The sequence below is a fragment of the Carcharhinus amblyrhynchos genome, chromosome 2 (genome assembly GCF_965287045.1).
Source record: "Carcharhinus amblyrhynchos chromosome 2, sCarAmb.v2.hapA, whole genome shotgun sequence".
NCBI classification, from domain to species: Eukaryota; Metazoa; Chordata; class Chondrichthyes; order Carcharhiniformes; family Carcharhinidae; genus Carcharhinus; species Carcharhinus amblyrhynchos.
Genome location: NC_137325.1, coordinates 32,264,365 through 32,289,385, shown reverse-complemented (window position 1 = coordinate 32,289,385; position 25,021 = coordinate 32,264,365). Strand labels below are relative to the sequence as shown.

General features: G+C 41.8%; 1 protein-coding gene across 1 annotated transcript in view; it reads left to right on the top strand.

The window, feature by feature from the left end:
* Positions 1 to 25,021, top strand: part of cap2 (cyclase associated actin cytoskeleton regulatory protein 2) — a 206,793-nt gene that overhangs the window by 131,057 nt on the left and 50,715 nt on the right. Inside the window, exons 5-6 of the mRNA XM_080204145.1 lie at positions 17,683 to 17,826; positions 20,832 to 20,917. Of these exons, the coding sequence (XP_080060271.1) occupies positions 17,683 to 17,826; positions 20,832 to 20,917 (230 nt within the window). The remainder of the gene's footprint in view (positions 1 to 17,682; positions 17,827 to 20,831; positions 20,918 to 25,021) is intronic.

Genomic DNA, 25,021 nt, shown 5'->3' with positions numbered 1-25,021 from the left:
GGGCTCCTTGTGCAGTAGCTAGCTGTTTTGTTTTACAGAAACAAAGGCTTGTATCCTAATCTGCTGAGCAATTTATAAACCTTATGGTGAGATAATACTACCTGTGGCAAGGCACAAACACTTGTTCAGGGTGATTTAAGATGTCTCCAGTATGTACTGCAGATGCTCCAACCCATTGGAACTGCAATTATTTCAGTTGCAGCGAGTCATTCTGAAAGCTCCAAATAGCATCATCAATCTCGGCTGTAGCCAGCTGCAAGACTTAACCCTGTGACTTTCTCTCATCGTTAAATATGGGGGGCTGTTACCAGGCAAATTTGGGGCACACAGAAAAACTATCCTTTGACATCCAGCATTTTGTGCTGAGCACAAATTGTTCCCTTTCACATCAAATTCTTTTGACAATTTCTCCAACTGTATCTGGGATTTCAGCTCAAAAGTAGGACAAACATGTTGACAGTTGAGTATGTATCTGGGTTACATCAGAGCGTAGTCAGAAGCTTGAGCTGTCGGTAGAGATACAGAATTGGTTTATTTTTATATTTACAAAGTGTTGCCTCTGTACAACCAGACTTTTAAAGCAAAAGGTTTTGCCAGCTGGAAGTGGGAGATATTCTAATTTTACTGAAGTGACAAAAATTATTTTATTATCTGTGAATTCATGACAAATCACTTCGAATTTATATGTCTGCTCACCATAGTCACCAGTATAATCTCTAGACCAGAGATTGGAAACTTGGGGCTCCCTAGGGGATGTGCGGAAGGTTTCAAGGCACCCACCAAAAATAACCAGAGAATGTGCAGAATGCAGGCCTTGCACAATCCACCTACGCCTCTCTCATGAATTTTAAGATCTGTCCATGTGCAACACAGACATTCCATTCAGTCGTCAGTAACTGAGCTTCACCGTTCGTGTAGGGTGGAATCTTCTGCTCTCGCTTGTGGTGAGTTTGGAGACATGAAGGGCATGTAATTAGGTGGTGTGGTGGCACACAAGAACCCTGCTGTTTCCAGAATTAAGTTCAGGACAGGACGTGGGGTGGATTTACAATGAAACACATCGTGCCATGGCATGGGACTCCCAAACAGCTAGTGCACCTGAAAATGATGAATGAACTCTCAAGCAGAGAAATGCTGTAACTATGCAATGAAGGCTGGTGTTGGGTCTACTCAGCTTCTCCAAAGAATATTAGCACCTTTAACACGGATGCTGGACATGGGGTGTTAAAAGCACTGAGTGTCATGCAGCTCGCAGTGTGTAAAACAGATCTGAATATGTTACATCTTCCTGGATTAGAATAATCAGCTCTTAATCTCTCCATTTCAATAAAAAACAATAACCCTTGCAAAAGGTCCTTTCAATACCCAGAACTAGAAACAGCAGGGGATTTTATCCTACAAAAACAAAACAGCTCACTTCCCCAACCCTAACTTCAATAAATATTAGAAGAACAATTTCTTTAAAAGAAAAATAACATCTCCAAGTAACAGTTTGAAAACAATGATACCCTCAAAATTCTCAGCAGGCTTTTGTTTGAAACAAAGATCTGAATCTCAGTATTGAGCCTGTACTTTACTGAGCAAAGGATCTCTCTGTATAGCTTTATCTATATCCTCATCAACTGTCTGTCCAATTCTGAGCACAGGGTAGTGAAGATGGATTGCTGCTTTTTGCCTTTTGTATTGACAAGCTAGGCTGACACATTCTCCCTTACAACTCTGCACTTACCAGCTCCTTAACATCACTTTGGATAGAAAGGGATTAGCTTTGCTGCCTAGCTCAGAGTAGCCCCAGCTTAGAGTGGTCCTTTGTCCCCACAGACACTGCCCCACTCCCACAACATAACTGTCCACCTTATCCATGCCCTCCCCCCATTACCCAGACTGATTGCGACCACCTGCTCCCTTTTCCCCCCACCAATCGCCTGCAGAATGGCAGTGGTCCCCCTTTCCCCTCACTGACTGCCTGCAGAGTGTTAGCAATCCTCCCTGCCCCTGGCCCCCATGGTGTTGGGGATGTACAGCTGAAACTGAGTGGATTTTGAAAGATGCAAAAGAGCCAGCCAGAATAAAACATAGCAAGGAATAATTAAAACTTCAGTCTGCAACTATGTAGAGGACATTGCTGGATGAACAGTATGGCTTTAAGTATTCCAGAACCTGTTCCTACAGAGGTGAAGGGAGATTTGAAAATGAATTGGAAATCCCTCCAGTCTCAATTGTGGAACTATGAAATTGTCATAGAATTAAACAAGAAATCTGAATAATAAGAATAGGAATGTTGTCAATGCTTGAGAAAGTGCTGCAAACTGTATTTCCCTCTAGATCTCACTGAGGTGCAGAAAAGCTGGTCTTGCAAAATTTTAGAGGCCTTAAAGACCTAATTTGAAACTTCTACGAATGTCATTTATGAAAGCTAAATGTTCAACGCCAGAGCTGAGGAAGAAGGGGAGAGCACTGATCAGCATGTGATTATACTGAAACATTTAGCTGAATCTTGAGAATTTGGGCAACCGAATTAGAGATAGGAATCTGATTAGAGATAGGATTGTTTGAGGAACAAGAGAAATCACCATGACAGTACATCTGCTGAGAGGAGCGCAGCCCTCGAGAAATCTATTGACTAGCAGAAGCTCTTGAGGTGGTTAATCATCAGCTGATGAGCATTACTGAGAGAACAGGCGAGGCTTTGCACTTTGCTTAGAGGCAACTTAGGTCTTCCAAGCACAAGACAATGGAGAAACAGAAGAACTATTACAGAAAGAGCAAGACCAAAATATTGGGTGTGAATATTGTAGTGGACACCGCCCAAAAGAGAAGGGAGCATGTCCAGTGCGGAGAAGGCAGTGCTGAGTCACTTTTCATGAATGTGTTTTGGTGGAGAAAGAAAAACAAACCTATAAAGATGGTTGCCTCAAAAATGTTAAACAGTGATTCTGCCAAATCACTCTACATCTTAAAACATGTTGGCACTGTCAAGTCTAAAGGAAAAATGTTTTGTGACTATTGGAACGATGACTAAAGAAGGAAAGCATCAAATGAATATGAAATGTTGGATAGACACTGGCGTTACGTGGAACAACATGGGTCTCGCAGACCTGTGTGAAGTTGCTCAAATGGTGACCAGACAATGAAGTTATGGAAGGTAAAATTGAGGTTTTATGATGGAATGATATTCACCCCAAACTGAGATCCCAATACAATGGGAGAAAGAAGATGTGCAGTTCCAGAGGTAGACACTAAACAAAATCCCCTCAAATCAACAGAAACAAGCTGAAATCTTGGACCAGGTAATCCTTCAGATACCAGCAGAGATTTTCAGTGGTTTGCATGGCAACAAACCTTTAACTACTAAAGAAATCTTGACAAATTACAAATATGTTTTCACAATCTTGGGTGTCTGCCTGATCAATATAATTGTGAAATAGATTTATTTAGTATGTGCATATTTGCAGAGCCAAGCCTCATCTATGGCGGGATAGAGTTCTTTAATCCTACTTTCTAGATTAATCACTGATGCTCTTCAATAGTTTAAATATTTGTTTGGACTGCACCTCGGCTGTATCCTGGATGGATGAAGTAGATGAGAATGTGAGACCAACTCAGCATCTTCCAAGTAGAGCTGTCCTTAAGTCCAGCTTGAAAGACAAGAAGAGAAGATTGAAAAGACGAGAGGGGAATAATCATGAAAGTGCCAACTCCTGTCGACTGTATTAGCAGCATGGTGACAGTGAAGAAATCTGGAAAAACTGAGAATGTGCATAGATCCAAAAGCCCTCAATAAAGCTTTGAAGAGATTTCACTACCCCATGCCAACCATTGAAGAAATCTTACCACATTCTGACTACATTCTGAATGCAATTTGGGAAGTACAGATGGTTGTGCAGAGTGTTTGGCATTTCTACTGCTCCATCAATGCAACAACATGAGAGTCAATGATTTTCCCTTACTGGAGACATCCAATGTAGTATGATGGAAGAAACCGTCACAAACAATGATCAGAATATAATGGGACTGCTAGAGAGAGCTTGCCTGATGAACCTGAAGCTGAACAAGAAAAAATTGCGACTGAAGATGATTGAATCAGTTGTATATGCTCACAGTGGAAGAACTTTGCCCTGATTCTGATGAGGTACAAGTTGTAGCAGAAATCCAGCAACCAACAGATGTGAAGTGATGATTTATTGGATTTATGAGCTACCTGTTAAAGTTCTTGCTCAAATTAAGAGTATGAATCTCTACACAAGCTCATAGCAAAAGATGTTCAGTGGTATTGGGCACAGAATAAAAAGCATCTTTCACTTGCATCAAACAACTAGTGATGACAGCACTTGTGTTAAGATACTATGATGTCAGTGACAAAGTCACTCCCCCATGTGATGCCACGGAACAGGACGTGGAGCAACCCTCATGCAGCAAAGACAACTAGTTGTGTTTGTATCAAAAGCATTAACACAAACTGAACACTATGCAGAGATTGAGAAAGAGTGTTTAGGAACATTCTATTCAGTACTTGTTTGAGAAAGGAGATACTGGCACTGGAGGGGGTGGAGAGGAGATTCACTAGGTTGATTCCAGACTTGATCTTCGCTCATTCTTCTGGAGCTGAGAGGGTTGGCTTATGAGGAGAGACTGAGTAGACTGGGGCTATACTCACTGGAATTCAGAAGAATGACCAGGGATCTTATAGAGACATATAAGATTATGAAGGAAATAGATAAGATAGAAGCAGGGAAGTTGTTACCACTGACAGGTGAAACTAAACGAGGGAGCATGGCCTCAAAATAAGGGGAAGCAGATTTAGGACTGAGTTGAGGAGGAACTTCTTCACACAAAGGGTTGTGAATCTGTGGAATTCCCTGCCCAGTGAAGCAGTTGAGGCTACCTCATTGAATGTTTTTAAGGCAAGGATAGATAAATTTTTGAACAATAAAGGAATTAAGGGTTATGGTAAGCAGGCAGGTAAATGGAGCAGAGTCCACGAAAAGATCATCCATGAGCTTATTGAATGGCGGAGCATGCTAAAGGAGCCAGATGGCCTACTCCTGCTCCTAGTTCTTATATTCTTATGTTTTGGAGGGAGAAAGTGATGTTAGAATTTGTCTATAAGCCAGTTCAATGCAATTTCTTAAACAACTATCTGTTCCAAAGCATCTGCAAAGGATATTACTTCATTTGCCAAGGCATCATTCAAAAGTAAAATGTGAGCAAGGGGAAAGGACATACATCGTCAACATGTTGTCAAGAGCCACACTCCTTTTGATGAAGAATGTTGTTGATGCTAATACAGGATGTGAAATCTTCAAGATTCAACAAGAAGCAATAGCACTGCATGCTCTGGACATCACAACTGAGAAGAGACATTGAATCATGCTCAGATCAAGCAAATTATGTAATGAGATGCAACTCTCCAAGTGCTATAGGAAGTAGTAATGCAAATATGGCCTGAAAGCATGAAGGATACACCTACTGTTAAAAGACAGTATTTGGGCACACAGAGATGAAGTGATTGTCCAAGATTTTATCTTGTGCAAAGGATCTTGAATCATTATCCTGAAATAAATGAGAAAAGCGATCTTGAAACACATTCGTGCAAGAAATTATGTCAAGTCTGAGAAGGGCAAGAAGACTGCTTTACTGACGAAACTTGAGCAGTGTGATAAATGACATTATCAGTTAGTTCACTGCTTATAATGGACATAATGCTAAAAAGTCATTCACATCCCAGACACAGCATGGATAAAGCTTGGAGTAGATCTCTTCTCATTGAAACAGACTATCGCACCACTGTCAACTACTATTCGGGTCACTGGGAGTTAGGAAGATTGATATCAACGATTACCAGTGAGATTGTAGAATACTGAAATGTACAATACAATCATTTTGGCATTCCTGACACAGTGATGAGCAACAGTGGCCCTCAGTTCACAAGTGAAGGATTCAGGTGCTTCATGAATGATTGGAAAATTCAGCACTACATATCATCTCCATACTACCCAGTCAAATGGAAAGGCTGAAGAAGCAGTGCAATTCCCAAAGGGATCATCAAAAATTGATTGGATCCAATGCAGATGTGTACAAAGCATTCTTAAAATGGAGAAACATACCTACTAAAGACATTTAGTAGTCCGATCAAGTGACTTTTATCATGCCACATCTAAACTGCTCTTCTAACAGTTTTAAAAACAACTATTGAATCCAGAAGTGGTAACAGAAGTGAATGATAAAAGCAAAATGAAACAACAAGGAATGAAATTTCACTTTTTGGCAATCTGTCAAATCATTGCCAGAGAAAGGGTGAGCCAGTTAGTGCAAATGTTTAATATACTCAACAACAGTCAGCCCACTTGGCAACTCGGAAGCTGTGCATAGAAGTTGTCATGTCGATTGCATATGATAAAAGTGAATGACCAGATGTATCATTGCAACCACAGACACATGGGTGCAATTGGAGAAAATACTCTTCACAACAGACAGCTGATGAAGAGTTAATTTTGCCAATTGAACAAAGAACAAAATGACCATCAGCCCAGAGGTAAATTGTTCCCCAATAAATGTGGTGGAGCAGCAGCAACAGTTGCCACAGTAACGACACTCCTGGAGAGGCAACATCATCCCAGGAAGCAGCAGATACAAGATGATCAACCAACAGAAAACCGCACATGTACCATTAGAACACCTAAATGTTTGAAAGATTGAGTGTAATGCCTGTGTAGACAGACTAGAATGAACAGCTTTTTGTTCACGTACGATGACTTTATAGACCATGTAACTTGCAACTGCAAATCATAGTGAATGCAGTGTGCTTTTTTCCCTTTGTGAAAAGGGGAATGTTTGGAAAAATGTCTTTTGTGCACTGCTGCCTCTTGTTACTGCAGCTTGCTTTAGTCATTTGACTTCTAAGATCATCTTTAATAAAACGAAGGCTTTGGGCAGAACCCATTTTTACACACCACGTGGAATAGATTTAATGTTTCTTCTGAAAGGTGGCAAGTCTGAAAGTGTAACGTTCCCTCTGTAATGTACTGAATTATCAGCCTAGATTTTGGGCTACAGTCTCTTGAGTGGGACTTCAATTATTGGAAGCAGTTCAGAGAGGATTTCCTGGTCTGGTTTCGGGGATGAAGTTTCAGAATAAGAGGTCTGCCATTTAAGAGGGAGATGAAGAGGAATTTTTTCCCTGTGTCAATTAGTTTTTGCAATTTTTCACAGAGCGCAGTGAGGGCTGGTTCATTGAATATGTTCAAGACTGAGTTACACAGATTTTTGATCAGTAAGCACGTTAAGGGTAATGGGGAGTTTTGGCTACAGTCAGTTCAGCTGTGATCTTATTGAATGGCAGAGCAGATCAATGGACCAACTAACCTACTTCTGCTGCTATTTCTTACGATCTTATGAACCCACAGCCTTGTGACTCAGGTGAGGATGTTACCGACTGTGCCACAGCTGACAATTTACATAGAAATTGCCCAAATAATTATAGTTTGTAAAAATACTAGATTTTGGTTTAGAAAGGAAAATTCTTTCCATTTTTATAATTTGAGATCTCATGATTGTGCCTGTCTTGGTACAGTTGGCACCCTATTTTTGCACCTGATGTTAGAACAGATTGTGCCATTTTTCACAATTTCAAGGGAAATGATGGATTAATTTATTGTCTAATGTGAGAAGTTAGATTGGAAAGCGGCTAATGTTACGCCGTTGTTTAAGAAAGGTGCCAGGCAAAAGGCAGGGAATTATAGGCCGGTTAGTTTAACGTCTGTTGTAGGTAAAATGTTAGAATCCGTCATCAAGGATGAAATAGCGAGGCATCTTGAGAGGAATTGCTTGATAGAGCAGACGCAGCACGGTTTCGTTAAAGGGAAGTCGTGTCTGACAAATTTACTGGAGTTCTATGAGGATGTGTCTAGGGCGGTGGATAGAGGAGAGCCGGTGGATGTGCTCTTTCTGGATTTTCAGAAGGCGTTTGACAAGGTACCTCACAGGAGGTTATTGCAGAAGGTCAGGGGACAGGGAGTTGGGAGTAGGGTGTTAGCGTGGATAGAGGATTGGTTGTCAAATAGGAGGCAGAGAGTGGAGGTCAATGGGTGCTATTCGGATTGGCGGATGGTGACTAGTGGAGTGCCTCAGGGGTCGGTGCTGGGGCCTCAGCTATTTACCATTTATATAGATGATCTGGAGGAGGGAACCGAGTGTATGGTGTCGAAATTTGCTGATGACACCAAGATTGGAGGAAAGGCAAATTGTGCGGAGGGTGTGGAGAGTCTACAGAAGGATCTAGATAGGCTGGGCGAATGGGCCAGGAAATGGCAAATGGAATTTAATGTTGGCAAGTGCGAGGTGGTCCACTTTGGTAGGAATAATGGTAGGAAGGATTATCACTTACGTGGCGAAAAACTGCAGCAGGCGACGGTGCAGAGGGACCTCGGGGTCCTTGTGCATGAGTCGCAAAAACCCAGCTTGCAGGTGCAGCAGGTGGTCAGGAAGGCAAATGGGATGCTGGCCTTCATAGCGAGGGGGATTGAATATAAAAGTAGGGAGGTCTTGCTGCGGCTGTATAGGGCATTGGTGAGGCCACAGCTGGAGTACTGTGTGCAGTTTTGGGCGCCGTACTTACGCAAGGATATTTTGGCCTTGGAGGGAGTGCAGAGGAGGTTTACTAGGCTGATGCCGGAGTTGAGGGGGTTGAGCTACGAGGAGAGGCTGAATAAACTAGGCTTGTACTCATTAGAGTTTAGAAGAATGAGGGGAGATCTCATTGAGACGTATAAGATGATGAATGGGATGGATAGGATAGAGGTGGAGAGACTCTTCCCGCTCAGAAAGGATAATAGGACTAGGGGGCACAGCCTCAAGATAAAGGGGGGGCGGTTTAGAACAGAGTTGAGGAGGAACTTCTTCACTCAAAGGGTGGTGAATCTCTGGAATTCTGTGCCCGTTGAAGTGGTGGAGGCTACCTCGCTAAATATTTTTAAGACGCGGGTTGATGGGTTTTTGATAAGAGAGGGGATTAAGGGTTATGGGGAGAGGGCGGGAATGTGGAACTGAGCCACGACAGATCAGCCATGATTTTATTGAATGGCGGGGCAGGCTCGAAGGGCTAGATGGCCTACTCCTGCTCCTATTTCTTATGTTCTTATGAGCCTTCCTCCTGAATACTCCATTGCTATATCTTGCTGTGAACACCTCCAAGATGTTTGACGTGTCTGATATCATGTACTTTTAAACAATTTTCTATCATATATGTCCTTGAATCAAAGCTATGCTAATGGCTATCAAGTTCCTTCTCAAAGTAATCCACTTGTGTTTGGTTAATAATTCATACATTAACCCTTTTTCCATTAACTCAGGGTCCCAGCCCTGCCTCCAAATCAATTTCTTCTTCACATAAAAAATCTTCCTGTTATCTTATTTTTCCATTCTTTAGCTGATCATTTTTACTTCCATCAATTTCCTTCGTATTATACATATTAACTTCACAAACTTCATTCCCATCTATTTGCGGTAGCTGAATCACTGATCTTGCCCTTTGAAACCATTAAACTTTTTTTCAATTCTCTAACAACACAAACATGATTTTAATTCCAGGGTGGTTTTGGGCAATGGATGGAACAGTCACTTGGAAATAGGTATGCTGCTAAAGAAATGTGACCCAGGTTGTTTTAACTCCTTAAGCTTCGTTAACACGCTGCCCAATTCTCTTCCTGACTGGAATGTCTGCTCCTTCTGGCCGCATAAAGAAAACAAAAAACTGAACTCTCTTACCACTGCAGTCTGAAACTCTTCCAAACTGGTTCAGTCTGCGGAAAATGTCACATCACTCAGTCCAGAGTTAAAATTGGGACTTAATGAATATAAAGGAAGATCAATAGGGAAAAGAAGGATTCACTCTTTAGTGAAATGAGGCTGAGTACGAAACAATGTTGGTTTACTCTACTATTGTTAAAATAGTGCTCAACTTGACGTTTCTGGTAAATCTTGCCTTATTTTGGCTTAATTGCGTAAACCTCATTATAGAAAATAACAAAACATGGCCTGCTCTTCTGTTTATTGGGCTAAATATACTGACCCACGTATCTTCCTTATTTCTCCTGTAGCATTCTTAGATCTGACTGTCTGTCCTACTCTTTGTTCTGGGCTGGTCAGAAAGCCAGACGTTAACACTTGGTCACCACTCATGCCCATCAAGGCACTGAGTGCTCAGCAAGTGGGATCCATCAACAGGAAGGGCTTCCACTTCCTCAATGTCCAACTGGTCTGTGATGACAATGAACATTTCCCCCATGTGTGCAATCATTTTCCTGGCAGCTCCCATGACTCTTTCATCCTCTGCAAGTCCAGGCTGTCTCAAATCTTCAGTCCAAGTCCTCAAAGTTCCTGGATTTTTCCTAGGTGCCAGTAAATATCTTATGGAGACATGGCTATTGACCCCTCTACAGGAGCCCCAGGCAGAGACCCAGGGGGGATACATTCAGTGCTAGATGCTCAACACAACAACCATTGAGGAGTCAGTTGGGCTTCTGGCAATGTACTTCCTGCAGCTGTCGGGTAGTGCTGTTCAACACACTTTAGCAAGGGTTTTGGTCATTGTGATGGTCTGTTGCATTCTCTATAACATGGCCATCCAGAGAGATGTGGACCTTGAGGACAACTGACTTGAGGACGTCTCGTCAGGAGAACACTAGGAAAAGGAAGTGTGAGAGAAAAGAGAAGCTGGAGGCAAAGCAAGATGATGCTAAATGAAGAGGTGCCCCAGCAGCACAGTGGGATAGATGGGCGTAGCTCAAGACAGGAAGGGCTTGTGAGGATGCCAGGAATGTTAGGGATCCCCTGATCCAGGTATATTTCAACTTAGCCCACCTGACCCAGGCTGAGGGGCATGCATAAAAGGGAGTTGAGATACCTGTGCTAGCACGTGCGTGGAAGAAGCAGCCTGGAATACCTAATCACTTACCGTCAATGAAGTAAGCTTTGCCTTCAACGTAAAGATTCCTATTTTCTCTCTCACCACCTCTTACTACTTTCCCTATCACAGAGGCAATAAAAGGAGTCATAGATGTCTAGTTTATACCGTCCAAAATAAGGCAACTATAGATAGAGAAAGTAAGAAGACGTTCCATTGTTCCACTTAGTGCTCCTTGCAACACAGTGGTCTCCTTCTGCCATCCTCTAGTAAAGGATGCCCCATCCTTCTGTCAAGACCTCTAAACCCCTTGAAAATCAGAACTTTAATAATGCTTCCCATTGAAGGCAGGTTTCTGACCTGAAAATAAATCTGGCTCCTGTTTTCTGCCTCTGTGGCAAAAGTTCAGCTCTTTAACTTTGTTCTTTCACTCCACAGATAACTGTCTGAACTGCTCAACATTTCCAGCATTTTCTATTCTTATTTCAGGTTTCTAGCACCTGAAGTATTTTGTTTTTGTGTTAATAGCTGTGTGATACCAAGTTCAGAGTTTTAAAAACAGTCGATTGTTGGAGAAAATGAAGCTGTGGGAGATAAGAGTGATATGTTTTTGTACAAGAACTGGATTAGGAGATACTGTAATGAGTTTTCAGTTTTACAGGGAGGATGGCACTTTTGGTGCATAGAAATCACGCTGAAAAAATGTACTTTCTATTAATACAGCAGTTTTTATGTTCTCACCATGTGACAAAAGTTTATCACAGCTGACAACCAGGTGGATAGCCACTGTCTCGTAAAACCTGACAACCATTGAAGTCCATGCACAGAATGAGATTGTCGGTTAATTAGTTTTGGTCATGATAATCAAAGATAATTGTTGGTCTGGACACTGGAGTAGTCTTATGCTTCAAATTATGCCATGTGATCTTTTAAATAAGCCTGAACAGGCAGATGGGACGAAGGACTGTGCCTATGTTCTGTGCCATGGCGTAGGAGGATACACATCAATCTCCAGCCTCCGCTCTTTAACACACCAGAAATAATTTTCAATCTATGCCACTTGGTTGCCTGCCTATTAAAGAAGTTTCCTCAATTTTCAGTAATTTACAGGGACCCCACTATAATACAGTACACTACAGTGAAGTACTCAATATAAATGAGGATCATCTTGGACACCAAAGTTACATTTTCTCATTAAAAGGTAGAATCTGTTCACTAAATATCAAAATGAATTTTAAATCTGTGAATTAGGTTATATTTATAGATGAATTGTGGAAGGTGGGTAATTTATAGTTAGAGGAATTTTTAAAAAATCTGTGCACTTGACCGTTTGTTTAATGGCACTGGAGATATATTTTCTTAAGGATATGAAGGAACAACTGCAGTTGCTAAACTATTAACTGTTAAATGTCTGCCATCTTGTTTAAGTTGTGGCAATTAATTTTTTTTTTTACTGATTAATTCCAACAATCAGTGTAGGATATACTTCTTGTTTCTCTTTTACAAGGGTGGTAGCCCTATGTGATAACGAGTCTGCTGGGAACTTGATCATTGGAAGCATTCCACAAAGCATTTCCCACCAATTTCTGTTACATGCACTGCAGGTCAGGAATAGAGGAAGAATAACGCTTACAATAATGGGAAGTGCTTCAACTGAAATATATGAACATACAAAATAGGAGCAAAAGTAGGCCATTTGGCCCTTGAGCCTGCTTCACCATTCAATAAGGTAATGGTTGATTTTGTTTTAAATTCCCATTCCCATCTACTCCTTAAGCCTTTGAGTCCCTTGCCTAACAAGAATTTATCTACCTCCACCTTAAAAGTAATCAGTGACCTTGCTTCCACTGCCTTTTGAGGCAGAGAATTCCAACAACTCTGAGAGAATTTATTTTTTTCCTCATCTTTGTCCTAAAAGAGCAACCCTAATTTTAAAAGCCTGCTAGTTCTGGACTCAATCAAGAGGAAACATCTTTTCCATGTCCAACTTCTCAAGACCATTCAGGATCTTGTATACTCCCATCAAGTCACCCCTCACTCTTGTAAACTTCAGTGAAAACAAACTCAACCTATTCAGCCAGTCTTCATAAGACAACCTCCTTATTCCAGGTTCTCAAGAAATTTATTTTGTGCCAGCTACTTTATTTGCATTTTTAAAAATGATGTTGTACTCCTTATACCCCTTTTGAACATTCTAAGAGAGCAGGGTTGGGTTTATAAAGCAATTAATGGGCCCTTAAAACAAAATATTGCAGATGCTGGAAATCCAAAATAAAAACAGAAAATGCTGGATAAACTCAGCAGGTCTGGCAGCATCGGTGGAAAAAGAAACAGAGTTACCATCTCCCACATCTCAGCCCTCATCCCTTTCCCTCCTTCCCAGAAACATGACAGAGTCTCTCTCATCTTCACCCACTAGCCTCCAAAGGATCAACCTCTGTCATTTCCACCAACTCCAGCATGATGCCATCAAAATATAGGAAATGGGAGCAGGAGTAGGCCAGACAGCTCTTCGAGCCTGCTCCACTATTCATTATGATCATGACTAATACAACTCAGTAACCTGTTTCCCTTCGCTCTCCCCCCCCCCCCCCCCCCCCCCCCCCACCATACCACTTAACCCCTTTCGCCCCAGGAGTTATACCTAACTCTTTGTTGAAAATGCACATATTTTGGCCTCAACTGTTTCCTATGGTGGAGAATTCCACAGGCTTACCACACTGGATGAAGAAATTTCTCCTCATCTCAGTCTTAAATGATTTATCTCATATCCTTAAATTGTGAACCCTGGTTTTGAACTCCCCTGCCACTGGGAACACCCAAACACCTTGGTCTACTCTTCCATTACGCCATCCTTCATCAATGTTTCCATGAAATTACCAAAGGTATAACAACTATCCTTTATCCGCTCCCTACTCACTGTCCAAAGGCCCAAACATACCTTTCAGGTGAAGCAGCATTTCACTTGCATCTTCTTCAATTTGGTCTGCTGTGTTTGCTGCTCCCAATGTGGTCTCCTGTAACTGGGGAGACAACAAACTGACCGGGTGAAAGCTTTATGGAACACCTTTGTTCAATCCACAAGCATGACCCCAACTTTCTTATTGCTTGCCATTTTACCTCAGTATCTTGCTCTTATGCCCACATGTCCGCCCTCAGCCTGCTGTAATGCTCCACTGAAACTGGAAGAACAAAACCTTATCTTTCAGTTAGGCACATTATAAACTTCTGGTTTCAACCTTGAGTTCCACAACTTTAGATTGCAAACTTTTCCATCCATCTTGAGCTCCCTTTTTATTGTTTTTTTGGTTCCCTTAGCTTGCCCCAACACAGCCTCCCTTCCCCACAGGGTCATGTGGTCACTTGTTCTTCAGTTTTGCTTTCACTGAGCACTGACATTTTTCCTATTAACACATTCTGCTGTCTTGCTTTTATGCTATTATTAGCACTTCTTCAGTCCTTAATGGCACCATCAACACTTCCTTATTTTATCTCCATGACATATTTATCAATCTCTCCTTAACTCTGACTTATCCCTGACCTTGCGTTCTGCCCCACCTCCCCTTCGATTACACAATTCATTATATTTCTATTCCCTTCAGTTTTGTAAAAGGATTATATGCACTAGAAATGTTGGGGGCAATTTTGCGACCTCACCCCACCTGTTGTATTTCACGCCAATCTCGGAAAATAGCATGTGGGCTTAAAAATTTGGTTTTGTGCCTGAAATCAAATGGTTTGCAAATGTCCCAGTCTTTTCTAATAGCACAAACCAACTGCACCCAGATAACACCCAAGGCCAATTAGCATATTTAAAGTAGCATTTAAATATGGATAGCTGATCCAGTGCTGAATTCTCCCAACTACTGAGACCTTCTGACATTTGGGCGTGGCATGAAACTAACGTGAATCACCACTGGTCTGCACTAGCAGAAACCAAGCATGATGGTCATGCTGGGAGGCTTGGAGGGCTTTAAAAGTCCCCAGGTGGTCGGAGACATGATTGGGCAGTGCCCACCTGGCACTCTGGAATTGCCAACCTGGTATCCTGGCAGTACTAGTTGGGCACTGCCGATGTGTGGTGTATAGTCAAGGGGGTGGGGCCTGGTGGTCGTGCAGGGGTGGATCTTGAAGGAAGGATCATGAAGGGATGGGCGTGAAGATAGGGTATGTCGAGGGTCATTCGGAGGTCCCCCAATCCCCCTGTGATCCTTGCCAGGAGAGGGTGGGGAAACATGCTGCTATTAACGGGAGGGAAGGAGAAGGTTCCCAGTGCACTGAGAGATCAGGTCGCCCTTCCAAAACAGTACCTGATTGCTTTGCAGCTGGACTCACCAGCATGATTAAGTCCAGTTCCCCCTCCTTTCCTCTCAGAAATAGCATGCAACTCACCACTCCAAAGAAATGAGCATGGGACAAGTTCAGTCCAGCACTCAGGTTGCTCAGTTTCTCTCATTATGACATTTAGTCCTTTTTTTTTTTGGAAAATTGTAGCTGTTAACTTGAACCCACATTCTCTGTCTGCGGGAATGGCAGCGCATGCTCAAAATCCAGAGGGCATGATCCATGCCAATGTGTTTCCGAGTTCCGATCTTCCCGGCCCTTTGCCAGTGGAGTAGCCTGAAACATACCACCGAACCACAGAATGTGCACTTAACATGTCGTTAGCAAGCACTTTTGCCAGGACTTACCCTCTCATTCGGATATCACGCCGACACCATTTACAACAGGCCTACAGAAGGGTGAACCTGGCTGCACTTGCCACTGAGGAGGGCTTCAGAGGTAAGCACTCAGACCTCTGCAGCGTGCACTGCTAAAGGGGCACCGGAGAAGGCTCAGAGACACTGATAGGTTCAATTCAGGGCCCTGGTTGGGGTCCCAGAATCACCATTTCAGGAGAGGGGTAATGAAGACCCCTTGCTTTGAAGGGGTTGTGAAGACTGGCATGCAGGCAGCGCTTCCCATCTCCTCCTTTCTGGGTTTGTGCCGTATCGCAGCTGAGGGAGTGCCCTTCTTTAGTGGTGGCTGACATGAGGGTGGCAGGAACATAGTACTACTGAGCTCGCTCTCCACAAAGATGAGGCAATGGATAAATGTGGTGGTTCTCCCAAGCTTTATGGTGTGAACAGACCGGGCGGAGGCTAACCAAGTGAAATTTATTGACAAACATTCAGAACAAAATGGTGACCTTACTGCAATCGTTCCTGTATTCACCAGTGCCCACTAAGTGCCTAAGGTTTCTTAATATTCCTCACTGTCCCACCAGATCTAGGTGTCTCCCCAGGTTCCACAGCTGAAGTTGAGGAGGCCTGCTGACTTCCAAGCCCTTCTGCCTGAATGATTGTGGCAGGCATCCCCAGGATCCGGGACATTGAGGCTCCTGCAGTCAAAGCCCTGCACCATGGCACTGACATCTCCTGCCATGTAGTGCATGTCCTACCAAAGTCTCCACTGCAGAAGCCACTCAATGTGGAAATATTAAAGATTTTTTAAAATCTTGCACTTATGGAGAGTTTTTCATCTTCTCAGGGCTTCTAGAATATGGTACAGACAATGAACTGATTTTACAGTACAGTTACTATAAGGTAGGCAAAAGTCGTGGTCAGGTTGTGTACAGTTAAGTACCATTAAAGATCAGAGGAAAGAACTACCATTTAATCTGCCTTGGTGGTATTGATTAATGAATGTCCACCAAGACCCAGTGAGAATTGCTGCTCTTCAGAGAAAGTACAACAGGATCTCTTTCCAGGACAAGCAGACAGGGATTGTCATTAGTTATATGAGAGGACTTGATTATTGACTTGTTTCTATATTTGTATGAGGATGAAGAAGGAGTTTTCAGTTTGCATGTATGCCTACAATTTATCTCATGCACTCCATTATTCTCTCTGCTCATCTAGTAAGTGTCAGTCAAAACAATTACACAGAACTTACTGACTAAATAAATAATACAAATTTGACAGCTATATTCATTTACCATGCAAATACTTCAAAGCGTAATACCATCAGTATTTTGCAGAAAATGTTAAGTATTTGTTACCCTATCCTGGTCAGTGCCAAGGGTTGCCTGTCCAACCTTCCGTTAGCTGTTTGTACTTAACTGTATCATGTTTTAAAGCCAACAAGCTCATTACTTTAATGGCAGTGTATTGCCTTCTGGTGGTGAAAGATCAAATGTGACATTAAATTGAGGTGTTCGAAGTACTTTTGGCCATCAATAAGATGTTACTAAACTGATTAAAACACATGTCCATCTCAGTGTTTAGAACTAATAACAAAATTCAGCATTGATTTGTTATATTTCTCACAAGAAATTGCTTGGCTTTTCTATAGATTGCTGCTTATATATTCAGAACTTAGATTTGTACCTTCTCAAACAGTAAACATTTGGAATATGTCCTAAATGAAAATAACTAAATCTAAAAATCCCAGACTTTTTTTCAAAGCTTTTTCTTATTACATTGTTTTATAAAGGACCATCCATTTTCTTTCAATTTAAAGCTGCTTCATTTGCTTGTTAATTTTAGCTTAATGAATGTTCATGCTCTTTAAATTACGTTTTTAAATTTGCATTAGGTCATGATTTGAATTAGTTCCCTGCAAAAACAAAAAAGCTTTGGCCAAAATCTAAACTGCCAAAATATTAACAGCTGGCATCGAATATGTGCATGCAAGGATTTGTAAGGCACAGGTACTCTAAACTGCAGGTCTGAGGCATGTTATATCAGCCCCGTTGTATCTTACAATATATTAACATTTTATCTTGTTCGCTATTCCAGAATGAGATGAATGCACTTCTCAAACCCATATCTGACAGAATTCAGGAGATCCAGGATTTTCGAGAGAAGAACCGTGGCAGCAAGCTCTTTAACCACCTGTCAGCTGTTAGCGAGAGCATTGCAGCACTGGGTTGGGTTGCAGTGGTAAGTGGAAAGATTTTCCATTGAATTAATACAGTAGGTTGATTGGGATGTTCAGAGGCTCCAAGCTCCAGCATGGTAGATAGTAGCTTGGTCTGCCTGATCAGCCTGTGTTCAGTTATGCATGTGTTTTTTTTTAAATGCTCTTAGTCAATTTAAGAAACCCTATGAGTGCTTTAAAATAAAGAACCAAATCTCATTAACTTTCCACACTACAGAAGCAAATCTCAAGTTGTCTATAACCCTGAGATCAGATTGTAGACTTAAGGCTAGTACATGGATTCTGTTTATATTACAAATATTACCTAGAATGCAGTTCTGGGCATAGAAGAAAGGAGTAGACCATTCAGCTCCTCAAGCTGTTTCATCATTCAGTTAGATTTATAGTTCAACTCCATTTTCCCACTTGTTCCATATCCCTTAATAACATATATCTGTCAATTTCAGTTTTGAAATTTCACCCAGCCTCTGAGGGAAGAGAGTCTCAGATTTCCACTACTGCAGCCAAGTGTTCCAGCTTTGCAAACTGATTCTCAGGCACAGTCAGTTTGTTTCTATTTTCACTCGGAATTCCTACATGCAGTTTTGTCCTGTTTTTTCAAAAAAATGATAGAATACCTACAGTGCTGAAGGAGGCCATTCAAGTCTGCACCAATTCTTCCAATAGAGCAGCTTACCCAGGGCATATCCCTGTAACCCTACGCTTTCACTTTGCTAATCCCCCTAATCATCTTTGAACTGTAGGAGGAAACTGGAAACCCCACCCAGACATGGGGAGAATGTGCAAACTCCACACAGATAGTCACCCATTGGCTGGAATTGAACCCGGGTCCCTGGTGCTGTGAGGCAGCAGTGCTAACCACTGTGCCATGATGTCATTTGAATATTGTGGAGCTGGATTTCTGAAATGCGTTTTTTAATCGTAATTGCCTCACTGGTGGATAATTCCTAAATCAGAACAAGACCTGTTGGCGTGAACAACGTGAAAATTAATGGAAATTCAGGACCACTGAGGCACCCATGGTGCAAACTTATACAATCTTTGAAAGCACAAAATTTGGCCCCAGTATTGCATGACTTTTTTTTGCTTCTATTCATGAAGGGTGTCAGGGCTACTAAACAGAACTGTGGTTTGGTCACTTACTTTAAGTGCTTAAATTTTGGACCAGTCCAGAATGTGTGGCAATCAGTGGCTCAACGGCAACCACCCTGAACTTGCTGTTTGACCCCAACCTCAGATTAATCTTATTCCCAACCAGAAGATGGCCATTTCACCAAGGTGAAATTTTTCCATTTCCTCTAGCACACTTTGTGGCTTATTGGCCAACTTTCTCACTAGTGCTGAGTTCAAGACAGTTTGTGCTGTAGGAACTGCTCGGAAGGATAACGTTTTAGAATCCCCCGGCAACAGGTTTTCTCATGGGGTGGGTCCATAAAATTCTGTAGGTATCCCTCTCATTACCTGCCTGCTCCTGACTTGGCACCTCCACCTTTCCTGATTGGGCCCTCCACCAAAGGGCTGCCCTGCTAATCCCTCATCCTAGGTGTCCCCTCAGTCCCTGGCCCTTTGAAACAGGCCCCACTGTCCTCAAAAGCCATCCTGAGCCTTCCTCTCTTGACCCTGTGGAGTGATATCCAGACATTCCTGGCACTTTGTTCAGTGAGACTCTGTGTAGTCTCAGCAGTGGCTACCACTCCCAATCAGATTGGCTGGCAGCTTACCAAGGTGATACTTCCTCTCCGGATGGGGCGGAATATTCACCCTGTGTTACTTAATGTCCCTTGAGTATTAAGTGGCTGCAAAGCAGCTGTCAGGAGTTGGGCTGTATTCTCTGCTGACTTTTCTTTGTGGCAGGGGAGGAAACATTGCTATCCAAAACATTAGAATCATAGAATCCTACAGTGCAGGAAGAGGCCATTTGGCCCATTGAGTCTGCACCGAACACAATCCCACCCAGGCCATACCCCCATATCCCTACATATTTTACTCACTAATCCCTCTAACCTACGCATCCCAGGACACAAAGGGGCAATTTCTTAGCATGACCAATCAACCTAACCTGCACATCTTTGGACTGCCCATTCTGCTCAAGATTTCTAAAACACACTGTGAAGGATCCTTAGAGTCATCAAACAGAGGAGATTATCATCCTGTCACTCTGAATTGAAATTGAATCCATATTTCAGAGGTGGAAGGCCAGAGTCCACATTTTGTACCATTGTGTCCCCGTCTAATGTACATATATGGTATTATGTATAATGCAGCAAAAGAAGACAGATGATATTAGTCTAATGTATTCTTGACTGGAGGGGTCATTTAGGGTAGACAGTGGTAAATGTAAGGCATCTATCATCTGTCAAAGAAAAGACAGCTGTCACAGAAAAGGATTGTCATTGGTGTGAGTTGATTGTAAATGATAGGTATGGAATTTGAGAGACTGGGGAAGCAACTCTGAGAATGCTGTCTTACAAAATATACCATTTCATAATAGCAAATTAAGGAATTAATTACCTTCAACTAAATGATAACATGCAAACTTTAAAAATGTAGTTACCTTTAATGTCCTGCTTACCAGAATAGAAATCTTTATAAAACGGTTTTAGAACTCCATGATGATGTTAGCCTGTAAAAGTATTTATTGGCTTTATCTGTAAATCCTGGCATTTCAGTTTTCCAATAGCCTGGGATACATTTCATCCAGCCCTGGAGATTTATCTACTTTTAAGCCTGCCAGACCACAACCGAACTTCCTCTCTGTCTATGTTAATCTCCCTGATTTTTATACTCACATTGTCTCTTGAGAATTAGATAACTTTTCAGGGAGCTGGACTAAGCATGATGCACTTGTGCTGTATGATTCTAGGAAAACTTCAAGGCTTTAAGAGGCACCTGCTTTACTGTTTGTTAACCACTATCAAGTTAAGAAGCAACTTTTTGTTGAATCTAATGTGTTCTTTTCCTTCCCAATTTTCTCCTCTTTGTGCACCCTTTTCCATTGTTAACATAGGCCCCCAAGCCAGGTCCTTATGTCAAGGAAATGAATGATGCAGCTACCTTCTATACTAACAGGGTGTTAAAGGAGTACAAGGACATGTAAGTTTGCCATTCTTGTCCTCCAAGCTATACGGTGTGTTCTGTTTAAAACTGTTGCCTGTATATTCTGTATGGCATAAAATTGAGAATAAATTCTAAATAGTCATCTGCAAAATGGTTTGAAAACAAATTTAAAGGACTGTAGTAATACCTTAACATTCAATGTTACATCCATACAAGATTGGATTCAGTAGTGAAGCTGTAAAGATAACGTATATAGATAATATACAACCTTCTATAGGTTATAGCTGTATGTTCCAGCATCCTGCCTCTTAAACATCCACACATATATATGCAAACACACACACACACACACACACACACACACACACACACACACACACACACACACACACACACGCACAACTAAGATCACCTGCAGTTAACCATAAATTTATTTTGAGGCTAACAATTTTCCCTCACCACCACCACTGCAGGCAAGAGCCACTGGTCAAAAAACAAGTCAACTACTGAGGCAGTACCTTGCTCATTAGGAGTTTCACAAGGATACAAGTGTTTTTCATCAAATGGTACTCATCTTCCCCTTTTATTTTTCACTGTAGTAGGTTGAAGGTTGCATAACAAATACATTTATTTATTTAAAAATGCTGCCATTCTAAAATAAAAAGAGAAAACAGTGGTCCTTCCATGGCTAAGCAAGGAAGTTATGGATAACGTAAAAAGACAAAAAGTAAGACATTCTGTATTGCAAAGGTCAGTGGCACACGAAGATTGGGAAGCTTTTATAGATCAACAAAGGGTCACTAAAAAAGTAATAAAAAGAGCAAAGGTAAATTATGAAAGAAAACTAGCACAAAATATAAAAACGGACAACAAAAGGTTCCCTAAGTACATAACGAGGAAGAGTGTAGCTAAAGTGAATGTTGGCTCCTAGGAAGATGAGGCTGGGGAGTTAATAGTTGTGATTGCAGAAATGACTGAGGCAATAAGTATATGTTTTGCCTCGGTTTTCACGGTGGAGGTCACAAGTGTTTTCCCAATAGTAACAGAAAATGCAGAGGTTGTAGAATGGGAGGAACTTAGAACTATCATCATCACTAGAGAAAAAGTACTGAGCAAATTATTGGGATTGATGAATCCATTGGTTACAATGTTCCAAAGTTCTCTGGATGCGGGAATGATTTCAGTTGATTGGACAAGTGTTAATACAGCATCTTTATTCAAAAAGGGAGGGAGGCAAAATGTGGGAAATTCTGAACCAATTAGTTTAACATCTGTTGTTGGGAAATTGTTATAATCCATTATACAGGAAGTAATAACTGTTCATTTACAATGTCAAAAAGCAATCCATCAGAGTAATCATTGTTTTATGAATGGTTTGACTAATTTGCTTGAGTTCTTCAAAGATGTAACAGGCAAAATGGATAATGGTGATCCTGTAGATATAGTGCATCTGGACTTTCAGAAGGCATTTTATAAAATGCCACACAAAAGGTTAATACACAAGGTTAGTTCACATGGGATTAGTGGTAATTTATTAGCTTGGGTAGAGAATTGGTTAACCAACAGAAAGCAAAGAGTCAAGATAAATGCATACTTCTTGGGTTGGCAAGAAGTAACTAGTGGGGTGCCACAGGGTTCAGTCCTCAGGCTCCAACTATTTCAATCCATGTTAATGACTTGGATAAAGGGAAAGGTACCCTAGCCAAATTTGCAGATTACACTAAAATAGTTGGGGTAGTAAGTTGCGATAATGATATAAGAAACTTACAAATGAATATGGTTAGGTTAAGTGCATGGAGTAAAATGTGTCAGACGAAGTTTAACATGGATAAGTGTGAGGTTATCCATTTTGGTATGAAAAATACAAAGGCAAATTATTATCTAAATGGAGAGAAACTTCATAATGCTTCAGTGCAGAGGGATCTGAATGCTCTCACGTATGAATCGCAGAGAACTAGTATGCAATTTTTTTTATCCATTCATGGGACATGGGTGTCGCTGGCTGGCCAGTATTTATTGCCCATCCCTTGTTGCCTGAGGGCAGTTAAGAGTCAACTACCTTGCTGTGGCTCTGGGGTCACATGTAGGCCAGACTGGGTAAGGATGGCAGATTTCCTTCCCTAAAGGACATTAGTGAACCAGATGGGTTTTTCCAACAATCAACAATGGTTTCATGGCCATCAGCAGATTCTTAATTCCAGACTTTTTTTTTAATTGAATTCAAATTCCACCATCTGCTGTGGCAGGATTCAAACCCAGGTCCCCAGAACATTAGTTGAGCTTCTGAATTAATAGTCTAGTAATACTATCACTAAGCCATCACCTAGTAATAAGGAAAGCAAATGGAATCTTGTCATTTCTTTCCAAAGGAATAAAATATAGAAGTAGTGAAGTGTTGCTGTTACTGTACAAAGCATGAGCGAGACCTCACTTAGACCTTTGTGTGCGTTTCGGTACCCTTGATGGATGGATGTAGTTGCATTGGAGATGGCGCAGAGGAGGATCACTAGATTGATTCCAAAGTTGAGGGCAGCGATTCTCCCAAAAAAGTTCTAAGTGCTGAATTTGTGGGAAAATTGCTATAAATCATGATTGTTTTTTCAGTGAGAGTTCAGACTCAAATCTCCCATACTCTGTGCAATGCAAAGGTCACAACTGTGAATCTCATGGGGCAGCATGGTGGCATAGTGGTCAGCACTGCTGACTCTCAGCGCGTGGGACCAGAGTTCAATTCCTAGCTTAGGCCACTGTTTGTGTGGAGTTTGCACATTCTCCCTGTGTCTGCATGGTTTTTCTTTGAGTGCTCCGGTTTCCTCCCACAGTCCAAAAATTTGCTGGTTAGGTGTATTCGCCACGCTAAATACTCCCTCAGTGTAACCGAACAGGCGTCGGAGTGTAGTGACTAAGGGATTTTCACAGTAACCTCATTACAGTGTGAATGTAAGCCTACTTGTGACTAATAAATAAACTTAAAAAGCTTGGAGGTAGGGCCTATTCACGCCAGAGTCTGCCGGTTCTGGGCCTCTGCATACGTCAGCCTGCACTTTGCTAGCCATCCTGACCGTTGGCCAGACCAGGACCCTCACATTGCAGGCCCTCCAACCCCCTGCCCCTCAGCCCAACTGTGGCCGAAGCCCTCCCCCCGTTCATTCGCAGGCCAGCCCTGATCCCCCCCAGTCCCGGAGCATCCCAAAGTCCGGGCCGCAGGGTTTGGCTTATGAAGTAAGATTGGGCAGTCTAGACCTATTCTTCCCAGAGTTTAGAAGAATGAGAGGAGATGTAATTTGATGTACAAGAGTGGGGGATTGACTAAATAGATGTAGAGAGGATGTTTCCCCTTGTAGGGCAATCTGGAACAAGAGGTCATCCTTTTAGGATAAGGGGTAGCAGATTTAAAACAGATGAGGAAAAAGTATTCTTCTCAAAGGGCCTTGAGTCTGTGGAATTCAATACCTCCAGAGCATGGTGGATGCTGGGACTTTGGGTAAATTTAAGGAAAGGGTGGACAGATCTTTAGTTAGTAAGGGTTTGAAGAGCTATGGTGAATGGGTACGTAAGTGGAGTTGAGGCCAAGATGAGATCAGTCATGATCATGTTAAATGGCAGAGCAGGATCGAAGGGCTGAATGGCCTACTCCTAGTTCTTATGAATCTTATGGAACATTCAGCAGGCCAAGCAGCACCTATGGAAAGAAGAGCAGAGCTAATATTTTGATGTGATTGCCTTTCATAGTCAATGACCTGAGATGTTAACCACATAGTTCCCCCTTTACAGATTCTGTCCAGCTAGTGGAATGTTTCCAGGATTTTTTGTTTTTAATACAAATAATGTCTTTGGCCACATTGTTTCTGAATGGGTTAACTCGAGGTTAGTTTATCAGTGTTTCTCTGGCACCACAGGAGCATTTTGTAGGCAATAAATATTTTTAATGTTCCTTGTATGTATTATACTGTTAATAAGTATCAGATTCCATGAACTGTTAATTTAGCCAATAGAATCATAATTCTGCTTACAGGCATTCAGTCATTAAAGACCAAATTTCTTGATACAAGAGGGCTTTTGATTTGAAATTACAGTTTTCATTTGTACTTCCGACAAAGGGAATGCTGTACATCGTACTGCACTGTGTGCCATATGACA